Below are 16789 nucleotides of genomic sequence, written 5' to 3'. Positions count from 1 at the left end.
AATCCCTTTATAAGCGACTAAAGCTCTATTCCCAACTGAATACTAATCACAACATAAAGAAATCCAACATTGTATGACGTATTCAAAAGTGTCAAGCAATTAATGATGGTTGTATTTTAAATAGTTTAATGTAGCTTTGCATGTATCAAACTCTGAATTAATTTTTATTGCTTTATTAGCAAAGCAATAAAATGTGTAAATTGTCGCTACATGCTTCAGAACACATGGGTAATCTGTACAGCACCATCACACATTACTGGACAAAGTTTGCAGTTGCTTTACACATTGTATTCACCTTACACCACTTTATAGTGTGTGTGCGTTTGAAACTTATTACAGTATGTCAGTGTTGTCTCACTTCTTTTTTAAAGTGGAAAAGCCTTGCATTTACAGCCAACTACCTTTGCCATCCTGCCTTAACATGCATTATTGAAAAGCCGACTGAAAATGCAGTTGATTGATTGCAGCCTGAGTTCAAGCCATTTATAGTCCATCTTAAAGATATAAGAAAACCAGCCATTTTACTGGCCTTCTGCCCAGTGCAGGGCTTCGCTTATTAACACTATGAGTCCCAGAGCCCTTTTTAAATTTGTACTTTAGTATCATAATGGCCTCTCTTCATCAGAATTAAACATTTAGTGATCCCAAACAGTCCCGTTGGTTGGGTAAAAATATATAAAGAAAAGGTATTTGATGCAATTTATGACTGGAGTTTTATGGCCCACTATCCAAAAATTAAGTGTTTCTGAAGCTAAAGCAGGTTTAAGAGCAGTTCTTTTACAGGTTTTCTGTTAAACTGGAAGAAGACATGTGATCACATGGACAGTTATAACGCTACACAGAATTTGACATACACTTCGAATGGATATGAATCTCATACTGTTTTTAGAGATGCATTTAACCATTCCTTTTTTCAGAGTTGGAAGTTTATACGAAAGAAAAAAATGTGATCGGTTTTAAAGTTGGCTGTTTAAGTTTGAATATATTGTGAATTTTTACTAATCCACACAGAGTCAAAATTATACATGCAGGATGAAATGTGTAAACTTAGATACATCTCCACCACAAATATTTGGATATATGTTAACTCATATGCCACATGCTGTTAGCTTGTGTCCAAGGTTCAGCTGTCTAGCTGATGATGTGAGGTAAAGTTGAAGAATCTGGAGGTAATTCTCTGTCTTTGTTATAACATCCACTTTGTGCAATGTACTGGTACTACTGGCAGCAGAACATGCTCCACCCTCAACATTAGGGGTGCACCGATTGCAGTTTTCTGTCCGATTACCAATTTTTAAAAAGCCTGACCTGTCGATTCCAATTTTGGTCGATACCAATTTTCTTTAGAACTGACATTGTCAGTTGTCATAACGTCACAAAACACCTTTAGTGTTCCAATCGTATGTTGTCAACAGTGGGGAGACTATTGTGAACCCTGCACGTGCGAAAGTAACAAGGTGGGTGGGTCTGTCCGTCAGCACTCTCTCATGGCAGAGCAAAAGGGGACAGTGGGCGATTTTCAGACCTTGGTGGAGGTAAGATCAGTGAATAAGATCGCTTTCACATGTAAGTATTGGCCGATCACCGATCACACAAAATTAAGGAAATCGTGGTCGATCAATCAGCCGACTAATCAATCAATGAACCCCTACTCAACATGATGCAATGACCCCCATGGTTAAGAATTGCTGCAGTATTTTTTGACCTCAAGCATCTTCCGGTTTGTAGCGGACTTGAGCCTTGGTGATCCCTAAGTTGTTTTTTAACATCCCAGTGGGTTTAATACCATCTTATCATGAGTATGAGTCAGATAGTTTAAACTTGGGCACAACTTGATGTTGTGGACAGCGATCCCAAACACACGTTGAAGCTACTTCTGGAGGGGATAAAGCTGACTAACACTAAGCATCTGGGATAGTCCTGGATCTCAGTCCTATTAAATAGTTAAAGACTATGATTAAAAGCTGGATCCATGCCAGAAAACCAACCAATTTTAGATGAGCTGTACCAATACTGATAATAACAGTAGTAAAATATCCAGCCAGAATTATGTCTGGACGTTCTTGATGTCAGTGTATGGTTTCCCGTGTAACCTGCTGAGAGATGTTTATCCAAATATTAGTAGAAGAGTATATATGAGCTTGTGTGAAAAATGTTGATCCTTTGTGGGTTAGACAACATCCACAATAAAAGTTTATGTTTTTCAAATCCCTAAAATTGGATGTTGTATTATAATTACATTTGTAAAAAGAACAATTCATATGCCTCACTAAAATATCAAAGAAAATATGATATTCATCCCAATGATAAGTTTATATAAACCATGATGAACCTGAATTTTGTGGCGCTCTCAGTTCTGTAACATGACATGCTTTTCTAGATTGGTATTTAAAACCTTTTGTAGTCAAATTTAGATGACTGACTGAATAAAGAAAAATAAATCTGGTCTTAGCTAAATGTGTTATCTTCACACATTTCAGTGCAACTAGACTGGTGGAAGTAAAAAAAACTGAAGATAAAGGCTGAGGATGTTGCATCAGTGCTATGAAACCAGGTCCATACTGTACATACCTGGTTTTATACAACTTCTGAAAACCTCACATTAGACTTATCTTTATGACATGATGTGACTCAGAACAACAAACAGAAATATACTTGCATAGCATCAATATTAAGATGTTGATATTTAAAATGTATGAATTCTAAATAGTAAAAAAGTTACAACATAATAGATTTAAAAATGTCAGATGACATATTTGTTTTTTAAGCTGCAGTAAAAAAGCATGCAGCTCTCAGAGCAATTTCAGTCAGGAATTACAGATGTCCAATGGGAACCAAACAGGACATAGGGTTGGCACAGAATAAAGTTAAGTCACAGGTGTTCATTTGGGCTGCCGGAGACTCAATCGGAATAAATATTTAAAATTCTAAATGAAATGTCCTGTTGCCTTCCCAGATTTGCATAAAGGAAGAAATGATTCTGCTGTGGCATGCTGCATACGCACAATGTGTCAGAGTTGCAATTGAGTTGGGAGCAGGTGTGTTCTCCTCTGGTCTTTTGAGACAACTTTGAATTTAGGAAAATACAAAAAAATGTAACATACTCCCTGACAGTCTATTATATTATTTGAAACATTTCTCATATTTTACAGAAATTGTGAATCATAATGACATTTTATATTTGTTAATGCAGTCAATTGCCATCTGATATAACCTAATTAGTAAGTAAGGTCAGCTGATAAATAAACTAATCTCAGTCTAATTTAAAGCTTCACAATTTATTGAAGTGCAATTACCATCGCATTATCATTATGTCTATATGATACTGCAACCGCAAAGGACTGCTTGGAATCAACATTTGTCAACAAGGTTTAGATGAAGCTAATATTTCTGATAACTCAGGAAGCTTCACAGGATCAAAACAGTCCAAACACAAATCAGGTTCTGCAGTTATTTCCAATGTTGCCTCACTTGCAGACGATGAAGTAATCATCTTCGGGAGTATGTCAAATATTTTCTTTTTAATACAATCAATTTAATTTAAGAAAAATCCCATAAAGTCATGACTGCTGAGAGCTAAGGGAATGGATGGCTCAACAGCGCTATGACTCTGTGTACGTTTAGCAACTGTACTAAAGAGAAACCTAGGATTATTCTTGTTCTCTTCTATTAATGATGAGAAATAAGCTGTTCTGGCTTGGCGAAGTGTCTTTTTATTCAGCAGTAGGCTATTTTTCCAGATTAAGTAGGAATCCTCTAGGTGTGTAGAGCGCCATTTTCTCTCCAATTTTCTAACATTGTGCTTTAAAGTACGCAGATCTAAATTAAACCAATGAGCCTGCCTCCTGTGAATAATTACCTTCTTTTTCAAAGGGCGGCATTGTCTAATACACCACACATTAATGAAGTAACGCTATGAACAAGAGAATCAATGTGTAAAGGGACAGAAACAAAATTATTGCCCTCCATTGTGCTTTTCTGTGATAATGAGTGGAACAGATTCTTTAAAGGTTGTTACAGCATTGTCTGATAATGATGTACTATAATGAAATTTTCTTTCAGGTGTGGAGTACTCAGTTAAATTAAACTCAAAGGTTATTAAGAAATGGTCAGACAGGACAGGGTTATAATAAAATATTGTTATGTCTTTGCACTCAATGCCATATGTCAGCACAAGGTCCAGAGAATGAAGACAAAGGTGGGTAGGTTTTTTAATGTTTTTTGCAAAGCCAATTGAGTCTAAGATAGCATTAAACGCTATATTTAGGCTATCACTTTCAGTGTCAACATAAATGTTAAAATCCCCCACTATAACAACCTTATCTGTATTTAACATTAAATCAGATAAAAGGTCTGAAAACTGATCTAAAAACAGAGTAAGGACCTGGTGGATGGTACAAAACAACAAACAGAAGGGGGTTTAGTGGTTTGCAATTTGGATGAGGAAAACTGAGGATTTAATATTCAAGAGTTGTAGAGTTGTAGCTATTGATTGGTCTGGGACTAATCAATAAATCGGACTGAAAGATGGTTGCTACTCCTCCTCGTCCAGTATTTCGAGGAATGTGAAAATTTAAATAATTAGTAGGAGTTGACTCATTTATAGTAACATAATCCTCTTGCTGCAGCCAGGTTTCTGTGAGGCAAAATAAATCAATCTGATTGTCACAAATCAGGTCACTAAGTAGCAAAGTCTTTGAAGAGAGAGATCTTATGTTCAGTAAGCCACATTTAATTGTTTTATTTTTCTTTTTAGTCTGAGTTGTGTTTATTTTTATGAGATTTTCCCGATTTCCTTCTTTTAGATTATTTTTTCATCTATTCAATTTTGGCCGGGGGCGAGACACTGTCTTAATAGGGTAATGGGTGGGTAGCAGTACGGAAGCTGCAGAGAGGAGTGTTAAACTACGACCCTGCTTCCTGGTGTGAACCCTGGGTTGTCAGAGTTTTGGAGAACTAATAAATTCGCCCAGATTCCTAGAAAGAAGAGCTGCTCATCCCCCTTACAGAAGAGCAGAGGAGAGCCCCAGTGGAACCACCCAGCAGCCACAGTGCAGAAGCCCCAGGGAGCTGCAGCGATAAGTCCAAAGGCCCCGGTAGCAGCCGTCTACACCGCAGCAGATCCAGCCATGAACCCAGAGACCCGAGACCCTGGACACATCACACCCCAAGCGGCCCAGGCCCCAGCAAGCAGCCACCGGGAGTAAGCCGGCATACACCAAAGCACCCAGCCCCAGACAACGAGAATCACAAATACACAAGCGGGCAGAGACACCAGCCACCGGCAGGGAGTGTGGCGGGGAGTAAATAGGCCCCACATTTGATGGGTGGTGTTGGGGTCATCCATTTTGGTAGGACAAGGACCGACAAGGCTGCATAGTTTGACATGCGCAGCTCAACAGGCGTCGCAGCTCTGACATCACCCAGGTTTATAAAACCAGCTGAAAACAAACTTTCGTTGCCATTTCCAGCGTGTCTCAACGGAGGCGCATATCTGGTCCCCCCGTTTTTCTTCAGACCTACGTCCCCTCCTCAAGCTGGTGAAGAGAAGAAATCAATGTCAAAGTAATTTTATTCTTTTTATATTAAAACGGATAGATGTATTTCGAGATCTGGGCAGGGTGAGGCATAGTTAAGGTGATTTAGAATCACCAGTAGTTAATCCAAGGTATTAACCTGCTGTATGCAATATTGATTTAAGTGTTTTATGCTGAGCTGTTTTGATTTGCTGTGCAAAAGCTGCTGAATTGCGGAGCGCGGATGCTTTCAGCAAGGTGCATGTTCATGTTTTTGTCCGGCTGATCCCAAATCAGCCAGGAGTTAGAAGTTGAAACGTTTTTCATTCAAACCAGGGTCTTGTGGGCTGACCACTCTTTTGTCCCAGTTTTATTACTGGAGTTTTTTTCCACCGAGTTTCCTGCCTCAGAGTTTTATTGTCAGGCATGGTGTGGCGTAGGAAAAACTGAAAGCCGTTCGACCCCTGCGTTTCTTGCGGCGGGAGGAAGATGTCGGCTTCGCTACCAGATCAGGATGCGCAGCCAGAGGAGCAGGCGGACAAAGCCAAAGCAGAGGCAGAAGAAGTGGACGGCCCTCTCGGCTTACCTGACACTGGGTTGTGTCATGCTCCATCTGTTCCAACTGCAGTGGAGAAGGCAGAACCTCCAGATCAACAGGGAGACGTCTCTTAGCCTCCTCAATCTGCTGCTGAACCCAGCAATCCTTGGCAGCGTCCTGTCTTCTGTCCGTGAGGTCCAGGTTAGGCACAAACATTCTGTCAGGCGTGGTGTGGCGGAGGACTCCAGAATGCAGACGGACAGGCAGTGTAAGGTAAGTAAAAAAAAGGTTTTATTTTAAGCCAAAAAAACCCCCACAAATCACTCTCAGGAGGAGGCAGGAACAGGCATGGCATGAACAGAAGTACTGAAAAGTGATATTGTTTCTGCAAGGAATGAACAGAATGATTCTGTATACACTCACCAGCCACTTTATTAGGTACACTTGTCCAACTGCTCGTTAATGCCAATTTCTAATCAGCCAATCACATGGTGGCAACTCAATGCATTTAGGCATGTAGACATGGTCAAGACGATCTGCTGCAGTTCAAACCAAGCATCAGAATGGGGACGAATGGTGATTTAAGTGACTTTGAAAGTGCCATGGTTGTTGGTGCAAGACGGGCTGGTTTGAGTATTTCAGAAACTGCTAATCTACCAGGATTTTCACGCACTACCATCTCTAGGGTTTACAGAAAATGGTCTGAAAAAGAGAAAATATCCAGTGAGCGGTTCTGTCGGAGCAAATACCTTGTTGACGCCAGAGGTCAGAGGAGAATGGCCAGACTGGTTCGAGCTGATAGAAAGGCAACAGTAACTCAAATAACCACTCGTTACAACCAAGGCATGCAGACGAGCATCTCTGAATGCACAACACATCGAACCTTGAAGCGGATGGGCTACAGCAGCAGAAGACCACACCGGGTGCCACTGCTGTCAGCTAAGAACAGGAGACTGAGGCTACAATTTGCACAGGCTCACCAAAATTGGTCAACAGAAGATTGGGAAAACATTGCCTGGTCTGATGAGTCTCGATTTCTGCTGCGACATTCAGATGGTAGGGTCAGAATTTGGCGTCAACAACATGAAACCATGTATCCATCCTGCCTTGTATCAACGGTTTAGGCTGGTGGTGGTGGTGTAATGGTGTGGGAGATATTTTCTGGGCACACTTTGGGCCCCTTAATACCAATTGAGCATCGTGTCAATGCCACCGCCTACCTGAGTATTATTGCTGACCATAACCATCCCTTTATGACCACAGTGTACCCATCTTCTGATGGTTACTTCCAGCAGGATAATGTGCCATGTCATAAAGCACGAATCATCTCAGACTGGTTTCTTGAACATGACAATGAGTTCACTGTACTCCAATGGCCTCCACAGTCACCAGATCTCAATCCAATAGAGCACCTTTGGGATGTGGTGGAACGGGAGATTCCCATCATGGATGTGCAGCCGACAAACCTGCAGCATCTGTGTGATGCTATCATGCCAATATGGACCAACCTCTCTGAGTAATGCTTCCAGTACCTTGTTGAATTTATGCCACAAACGATTAAGGCAGTTCTGAATGCAAAAGGGTGTCCAACCCGGTACTAGCAAGGTTTACCTTATAAAGTGGCCGGTGAGTGTATATGGAGCATGGTACAGGTGAAACGAGAAGACTGATTACATGATGCAGGTTGATCGAATGAAGCTGATTACAGGTTGGCAGATGCAGGGAGAACAAAACGTGACTAGGGCAAAACAGAAATCCAATAATACAAACTAATCGGGAAAACATAACGTATAGAACATGAACTACAAAACAATAATAGGAAACTAAAGCATAGCCCAGAAAATAACACAAACAAGATCCAAAACGTAAACTGGAAAAACAAATAACTAAAACCCAAGCAAAAACGCAAACACCCTCAAATCATGACATTCATGACCCTTTGTTTGAGATTTGGGACAATCTGCTGTTCTACCAGATGATCACCACTATCGAGACGCAACAGCGCACCAAAAAGGCTTCCCTGTACAGTGGTTCTGCTCGAATTTCCAAGTTGACCCAAATTGCATATTTTGTCCATAAAACTGCTGGTTTGATCTTCATAGACACTCAATGCACATATATTTTCTTTTATTATAACTTTTAGATAGTCATTTTACTCCTTTTTTGTAGAATAGTGCATATTTAGTGAGGTGAAGACCAGAATAGTAATTGTATTGCTGTATGGTTTCAAAAATTGTTCACATACATAAAGAGTTTGTGTCTATTTTGTGCAAGAGTGATTTATCTGTCAAAATAAGGTCAAAGTTCCCCCACTGTTTGGTGGAGCAGCTGATTAAACAACAGTGACATTTAGCGTGGTTTTGGTTAATAATTATCAATTATTAATGGAAATTAACTAATTGTAATTATTAAGTGCTTTGAGCCCATAATCACAACACCAGAGGACATCTCTGATATGTATTCGTAAGCAATCATTTTTGGTTAAGAAAATTACTATTTTGAATTATGATTTTTTATTATAATTTTCATTAAATATTCATCAATCAATAATCATAATCCTTACAGGGGGCCTAAACTGATCCAGGAGAGGGAGACCCAACCTGACACAAAAACAGGCGCACACAGTCACAATCACTCATTCCCACCCTCATGCGTACACATGAAAACACTCACACCCACATACCCAACGTAAAGGCACACAACAATGGACGTCGTACACTCACTCACACTCCAGATACATACATCATACTCCCAGGTTCCCTTCCCTCTGGGGTGGAGACAGGCAGACCACCCCAGCACCAGCCCCAGACTAGTGCCAGAACTGGTTATTATAAGTTTAAGGTATTTGTCAGCAGCTAACATCACCAAAGTCTTTCTACCTACAAACAGGTAGATCCTAATGGATTGAATATGCCTTTGCCTCAATTTCATTGTGATAAACATATGGTATTCTGTTGCCATTTGGATGCAGTTTCAGAAATATGGATGTAATGTTATTGAAATATTGTATCTCATGCATATAGTAAAGTCATCATGGTTATCTATATCATTAAGGTTTTGTATAATCTTGTTTAAAACATGTAGAGTACCAATCAAAAGCGGTTGCACACAGTGAAGGGAAAATGTATGCTACAAGACAAAATTTCCTAAATTTTCTTTGCCATGGGAGCGTAAAACCTGATTTTCTTCTATTTTTTCCTTTTCTACTTTTTCATTAATCTTAAATAAGTCTCTTAGCTGTTTCTTACTATTTCCCTTCTTATCCAGTTCACGTATGTGTCTTGTGTTCGTCCTATACTATCAGCACAGTGACTATCTGTTGTCCCCATGCATTCAGTCTGTTTATGTTTGACTGTGTTTTTATGTCTGTGTTACCACCATCATTGGATTGAGAGATTTTTATTTAATCTAATCTGGCAGCTTCCCTTTGTGATGGATGATGAAACACCATCTCTACCTTCCGATGGCAGCTGCATGCACATTCACACACACAACTGTAATCATTATTAAGGAGTCAGGTGAAGAATCATTTCTCACCAGGGAAATTGATGTCAGGTCTGTAATGTCTCTCATGTAATGAAAGAAAAAAAAAACAAGGTAATAAAACAATGAAAAACTTTAATGGCAGACTGCGGGAAAAATAAAGACAGTTAAAAATGTTATATTGCAATATTCTATTGCCCAGCATGTTCCTTGTTAATGCCGATGACCACTGAAAGGACTTTTCTACAAAAAATATCAAAATGATCCAATCTGATTCCTTTATTTAATTAAATCTGTCATAGAGACTGTGGTGAATATATATACCATGCTCAAAAAAATAAAGGGAACACTCAAATAACAGTTCCTAGATCTGAATGAATGAAATATTCTCATTGAATACTTTGTTCTGTACAAAGTTGAATGTGCTGACAACAAAATCACACATAAATCATCAATGGAAATCAAATTTATTAACCAATGGAGGCCTGGATTTGGAGTCAAACACAAAATTAAAGTGGAAAAACACACTACAGGCTGATCCAACTTTGATGTAATGTCCTTAAAACAAGTCAAAATGAGGCTCAGTATTGTGTGTGGCCTCCATGTGCCTGTATGACCTCCCTACAATGCCAGGGCATGCTCCTGATGAGACGCCGGATGGTCTCCTGAGGGATCTCCTCCGAGACCTGGACTAAAGCATCTGCCAACTCCTGGACAGTCTGTGGTGCAACGTGACGTTGGTGGATGGAGCGAGACATGATGTCCCAGATGTGCTCAATCAGATTCAGGTCTGGGGAACGGGCGGGCCAGTCCATAGCTTCAATGTCTTCATCTTGCAGGAACTGCTGACACACTCCAGCCACATGAGGTCTAGCCTGGTCCTGCATTAGGAGGAACCCAGGGCCAACCGCACCAGCATATGGTCTCACAAGGGGTCTTAGGATCTCATCTCAGTACCTAATGGCAGTCAGGCTACCTCTGGCGAGCACATGGAGGACCATGCGGCCCTCCACAGAAATGCCACCCCACACCATTACTGACCCACTACCAAACCAGTCATGCTGAAGGATGTTGCAGGCAGCAGATCGCTCTCCACGGTGTCTCCAGACTCTGTCACGTCTGTCACATGTGCTCAGTGTGAACCTGCTTTCATCTGTGAAGAGCACAGGGCGCCAGTGGCGAATTTGCTAATCCTGGTGTTCTCTGGCAAATGCCAAGCGTCCTGCACAGTGTTGGGCTGTGAGTACAACCCCTATTTGTGGACGTCGGGCCCTCATACCATCCTCATGGAGTCGGTTTCTAACCGTTTGTGCAGACACATGCACATTGTGGCCTGCTGGATGTCATTTTGCAGGGCTCTGGCAGTGCTCCTCCTGTTTCTCCTTACACAAAGGCGGAGGTAGGTCCTGCTGCTGGGTTGTTGCCCTCCTACGGCCTCATCCACGTCTCCCGGTGTACTGCCCTGTCTCCCAGTAGCACCTCCAGGTTTTGGACATTATGCTGACATACAGAGTAAACCTTCTTGCCACAGCTCGCATTGATGTGCCATCCTGGATGAGCTGCACTACCTGAGCCACTTGTGTGGGTTGTAGAGTCCGTCTCATGCTACCATGAGTGTGAAAGCACCACCAACATTCAAAAGTGACCAAAACATCAGCCAGAAAGCTTAGGTACTGAGAAGTGGTCTGTGGTCCCCACCTGCAGAACCACTCCTTTATTGAGTGTGTTTTGCTAATCGCCAAAGATTTCCCCCTGTTGTCTATTCCATTTGCACCATGTGAAATTGATTGTCAATCAGTGTTCTTCCTAAGCAGTTTGATTTCATAGAAGTTTGACTTACTTGGAGTTATATTGTGTTGTTTAAGTGTTCCCTTTATTTTTTTGAGCAGTGTACATATATATATATATATATATATATATATATATATATACAGGTCCTTCTCAAAATATTAGCATATTGTGATGAAGTTCATTATTTTCCATAATGTCATGATGAAAATTTAACATTCATATATTTTAGATTTATTGCACACTAACTGAAATATTTCAGGTCTTTTATTGTCTTAATACGGATGATTGTGGCATACAGCTCATGAAAACCCAAAATTCCTATCTCACAAAATTAGCATATTTCATCCGACCAATAAAAGAAAAGTGTTTTTAATACAAAAAACGTCAACCTTCAAATAATCATGTACAGTTATGCACTCAATACTTGGTCGGGAATCCATTTGCAGAAATGACTGCTTCAATGCGGCGTGGCATGGAGGCAATCAGCCTGTGGCACTGCTGAGGTCTTATGGAGGCCCAGGATGCTTCGATAGCGGCCTTTAGCTCATCCAGAGTGTTGGGTCTTGAGTCTCTCAATGTTCTCTTCACAATATCCCACAAATTCTCTATGGGGTCCAGGTCAGGAGAGTTGGCAGGCCAATTGAGCAGTGATACCATGGTCAGTAAACCATTTACCAGTGGTTTTGGCACTGTGAGCAGGTGCCAGGTCGTGCTGAAAAATGAAATCTTCATCTCCATAAAGCTTTTCAGCAGATGGAAGCATGAAGTGCTCCAAAATCTCCTGATAGCTAGCTGCATTGACCCTGCCGTTGATAAAACACAGTGGACCAACACCAGCAGCTGACACGGCAACCCAGACCATCACTGACTGTGGGTACTTGACACTGGACTTCAGGCATTTTGGCATTTCCTTCTCCCCAGTCTTCCTCCAGACTCTGGCACCTTGATTTCCGAATGACATGCAGAATTTGCTTTCATCCGAAAAAAGTACTTTGGACCACTGAGCAACAGTCCAGTGCTGCTTCTCTGTAGCCCAGGTCAGGCGCTTCTGGTTCAAAAGTGGCTTGACCTGGGGAATGAGGCACCTGTAGCCCATTTCCTGCACACGCCTGTGCACGGTGGCTCTGGATGTTTCTACTCCAGACTCAGTCCACTGCTTCCGCAGGTCCCCCAAGGTCTGGAATCGGCCCTTCTCCACAATCTTCCTCAGGGTCCGGTCACCTCTTCTCGTTGTGCAGCGTTTTCTGCCACACTTTTTCCTTCCCACAGACTTCCCACTGAGGTGCCTTGATACAGCACTCTGGGAACAGCCTATTCGTTCAGAAATTTCTTTCTGTGTCTTACCCTCTTGCTTGAGGGTGTCAATAGTGGCCTTCTGGACAGCAGTCAGGTCGGCAGTCTTACCCATGATTGGGGTTTTGAGTGATGAACCAGGCTGGGAGTTTTAAAGGCCTCAGGAATCTTTTGCAGGTGTTTAGAGTTAACTCGTTGATTCAGATGATTAGGTTCAAAGCTCGTTTAGAGACCCTTTTAATATGCTAATTTTGTGAGATAGGAATTTTGGGTTTTCATGAGCTGTATGCCAAAATCATCTGTATTATGACAATAAAAGACCTGAAATATTTCAGTTAGTGTGCAATGAATCTAAAATATATGAATGTTAAATTTTCATCATGACATTATGGAAAATAATGAACTTTATCACAATATGCTAATATTTTGAGAAGGACCTGTATATATATATATATATATAAATTTTATTTTAAGCACTTATTTACCATCTCAGTCACTCTTTTTCAAATGGTATAACTCGACTGGTCATTTCTAAAACTTAATACAACAGCAATATAATAAATTATCATACAGAGTTTCACATTTCTTTGAATATCAGTATGCTATTTTTAATAACTGCTAAGTATTGGTTTCTTTTTGTTGTACATTGCTCTTAGAGTACAGTCTCTTATCTCCTCTTATTTGTTATATTTTATCTTGTGTGAATCTGTATGCTTCCATATGCCTGTCACACTGCTGCTGGTACACCTCAATGTGCTTTCTGATGGACAATGAAGGATATTTTATTGTATTCTATGCTATTCTATTCTTTTTTTCTGTTCTGTTCTATTCTGTTCTGTTCTATTCAATTCAATTCATTTCAATTCAATTCAATATGTATGTGTGTTTATTTTGAATCAAAAGAAGCTGGTCCTTTGGGATCTTATCAAGGACTGGTATACCTCAAAATGTGGATTCTATCAATATGTGGCAACGTCAGACAGGTCATTGTGTTTAACTGAGTGTCAACAGGAAATTCAATCATTTGATTGGGGAATTATGGAAATAGATTATCACCGTGTGCTGTAAGACTTCTAATTAAATTACTAATGATTTACTAATGACGTATATTGACAAGGCTTGACTCTGAGGAAAACCCTTCTGAAAAGTTAACATCAGGAAATCTTTGATTTATTATTTATTATTAGTTTGGAAAAAATTCAGAGTCAGATTATTTTCTACTTGGAAACTTAATGGTGAAGCTTTTTTAATCAAGGTTTCATAGTTAAAATGACATGTTAAGCTTTCAACATGTTTCTTTTAATTACTAAGATGTGAATTTTGGCGTTTGCAGCCTTGAAACTAAATAAATTTTTTGATGTTCCCAAAATGTATTAGATAAAAAAAAACACCTCAAATTGAACAAATTAATTCATCCAACAGTTTTCCAGTACTAGACATACAGGATGATGTTTAAGCTAGGTCTAATATAAAAGGTTTAGTTTTCCACAGGCAAAAAGCCATAATGTGCCTGATGTGTATGTCTTTCGGCACATTTTAGATCTTCCTTTGTCATATTATAAAGTTCTGCAGAAGACTGTAGCACCGGGAGCCAGTTTGTCTAAGTCTAATAATACAAATCCTATTATGTGTTGCATTTTCCCATAAAGAGTTGTCTAACTATTTTCAGTCTAATTTATGAATAACAATCAGTGTTTGTGAACCCCTTTTAGATTTGCAGCCAACATTTCTGACCTTTATGATGAGTAGTTAAAGTAAAAATGCTGCTGAGTCACACATACACTTTATTAAGCTCCGATGTATGCAGCTCCACCTTACAAGCCATAAACATAGACTGACTTAGTTTCATATAAAAATAATAATGTACAGTATTAAGGATAAGGCACTATGTCCATATCACTATTAACCACATCACAACAATTTTTCACCCCAAAACACAGAGTAAAAGAGAAACACAAAACCAACAGGTGCCAAAAGAGCTAGCACACAAACAATTAAAGATCAAACCATTTTTACAGACAGAAAACTCTAATAAAACCCAGTTACAAACCCCCACAACCTTCTTAAAGGGTAAACAAACATCTTACTACAGTGCCACCTTCTGGCCTATTTCAACCAATGCCTTACATCCACCCCTTCTTTAATTGATGGCACCACAGTCATCAAATCAAATCACATAAAACAAAAACAAAGGTGACCCACTAAACAAATAAACAAAGAGAACAGCAAAAATGAACATATAAGTAAATGCGAGAAATACACAACAGTGTGTTGTGCAGTGATAAGTGATAAAAATGTGTATCCACACCCCCTATTGATATGGATGCTTGCTGTGTTATTTTATGTGTTCTGCTGCTCTTTTTGGTTTGGCCATCTGCCACAACATCCATCGTCTTCCTTAGATGTTCTTCTGAATTCACTACTTGTGAGTCACAGGACATTCCTTGGGGGTAATCGATTTCTCGGCAAGTTTGTCCTAGATTGTGGTGGACCATCCGCTCTTTGTCCCTAATTTCTGATTGCACCACATACATAGGCCATGCTCCTTCTTCACCATGATGTATGGCAGAGACTTGTCTCCCAGTTTCTGCCAGCCCTCCACACTTTAACCAGAACTCTGTCACCTGGGTTGAAGACTTGACTCTTTACCTTTTGGCCATAGTGCAGTTTCTGTAGTCCCTTTAGCCTTATGAGAGGACTGATTAGCCTGCGCATAGGCCTGTGACAGACAGTCACGCAGAGGCTGAACATAGTCACTATATTCGCATGGCTCATTTGTGGTCTGAAGCCTGAAAATCAGGTCAACTGGAAGCCCGGTATGTCTGTCAAACATCAGATAGTGAGGCGTGTATCCAGTAGAGTCATGCCGTGTGCAATTGTAGGCATGGGTCATTGCATCCAAATACTCATGCCACCGAGGCTTCAGGTGAGGCTCTAATGTCCCAAGCATGTCCATGAGAGTGCGGTTGAACCTTTCAGTGGTTCCGTTGCCCTGAGGGTGATAAGGGGTTGTATGGGTCTTTGTGATGCCTGTACACTTACACAGCTCCTTCACCACAGCACTTTCAAAATTGCGCCCATGGTCTGTGTGCAATTTTGCTGAGAAACCGAATAGGCAGAAAAAGTTTTTCCAAAGCACTCGGCTCACAGTACTGGCTTTCTGATCTTTAGTGGGGTACACCTGTGTATAGCGTGAAAAGTGGTCTGTGACGACAAGGACGTTTTCAACTCCCCCCTTTGACGTCTCCAGAGTTAGAAAGTCCACACATACAAGTTCCATCGGGGCACTGCTGTGGATGCTGACCAGGGAGGCCTTGGTACCTGCAGTTGGGGTGACAGGATCTTCCTTTTGCCCTGCTCGAATCCCCTGTTTAGTCATGGCAGGCAGTGACTCCATCCCCACATCTTTGTAAGGCTCATCAGGTCTGAGAGGGTCAGATAGTAGTTCTTCCAGTGCAGACGTGCTCTGGCTTGTGGGGCTTAGAGGGTCAGGTGTGGGCTGTCCCAAGCCACAACCTGTCTCACTGGGCTTCCCCTGCAGGGGACACATTTGTAGGACCTCTGAGACTTCTTGGTTTGACAACCGGGAGAGTGCATTGGCGTTAGCATTGCAAGGCCCCCCCCATACTGGACGTCAAAATCAAAAGCAGCCAACTGAGACGCCCACTGCTGACATGTGGCATTGAGCTTCGCAGAGGACATAACATACTCGATGGGGTTATTGTCTGTCTGGACTGAGAATCTACGTCCATAGAGGTGGTCATAGAATTTGTCTGTGACCGCCCATTTCAGAGCGAGGAACTCTAGTTTGTGTGCAGGATACCTCGTCTCAGCTGGACTCAATCCTCTGCTTGCAGAGGCTATGACCCTCTCCGTGCCACACTGCCGTTGAACCAAAACGGCGCCAAGCCTCTCACCTGAGGCATTTGTTTGGTGAGGCGGTATAGGGGAACAACTAAGGCAGAGTATCGACACACGTACCGCCTGTAGTAAATTGCAAACCCCAGGAATTGCAGCACTTCCTTACGATTTTTGGGTTTCTCCCAGTTCTTAACTCTACTGATCTTCTGTGGGTCAGTCCGGACTCCCTCAGCAGAAACCAAGTGACCCAAATACTGCACTTACCGTCTCATTACCTGGCATTTGGAGGGTTTCAACTTCAAGCCAT

At 41.1% G+C, this 16789-nt stretch overlaps 1 protein-coding gene across 2 annotated transcripts in view; it reads right to left on the bottom strand.

The window, feature by feature from the left end:
- Window positions 1–16789, bottom strand: part of LOC124871493 (ephrin type-A receptor 6-like) — a 286960-nt gene that overhangs the window by 214063 nt on the left and 56108 nt on the right. The window contains exon 1 of one of the 2 annotated variants that reach the window (XM_047370839.1): window positions 6103–6271. The exons of the other annotated variant lie outside the window; for it this stretch is intronic. Within the exon in view, the coding sequence (XP_047226795.1) occupies window positions 6103–6270 (168 nt within the window). The 5' untranslated portion in view covers window position 6271. Of the gene's footprint in view, window positions 1–6102; window positions 6272–16789 lie in introns of those variants that run through there. 2 annotated transcript variants of the gene reach the window in all.

This window comes from Girardinichthys multiradiatus, chromosome 7, assembly GCF_021462225.1.
Source record: "Girardinichthys multiradiatus isolate DD_20200921_A chromosome 7, DD_fGirMul_XY1, whole genome shotgun sequence".
NCBI lineage: Eukaryota > Metazoa > Chordata > Actinopteri > Cyprinodontiformes > Goodeidae > Girardinichthys > Girardinichthys multiradiatus.
This window is presented reverse-complemented; position numbering and strand designations above follow the sequence as displayed.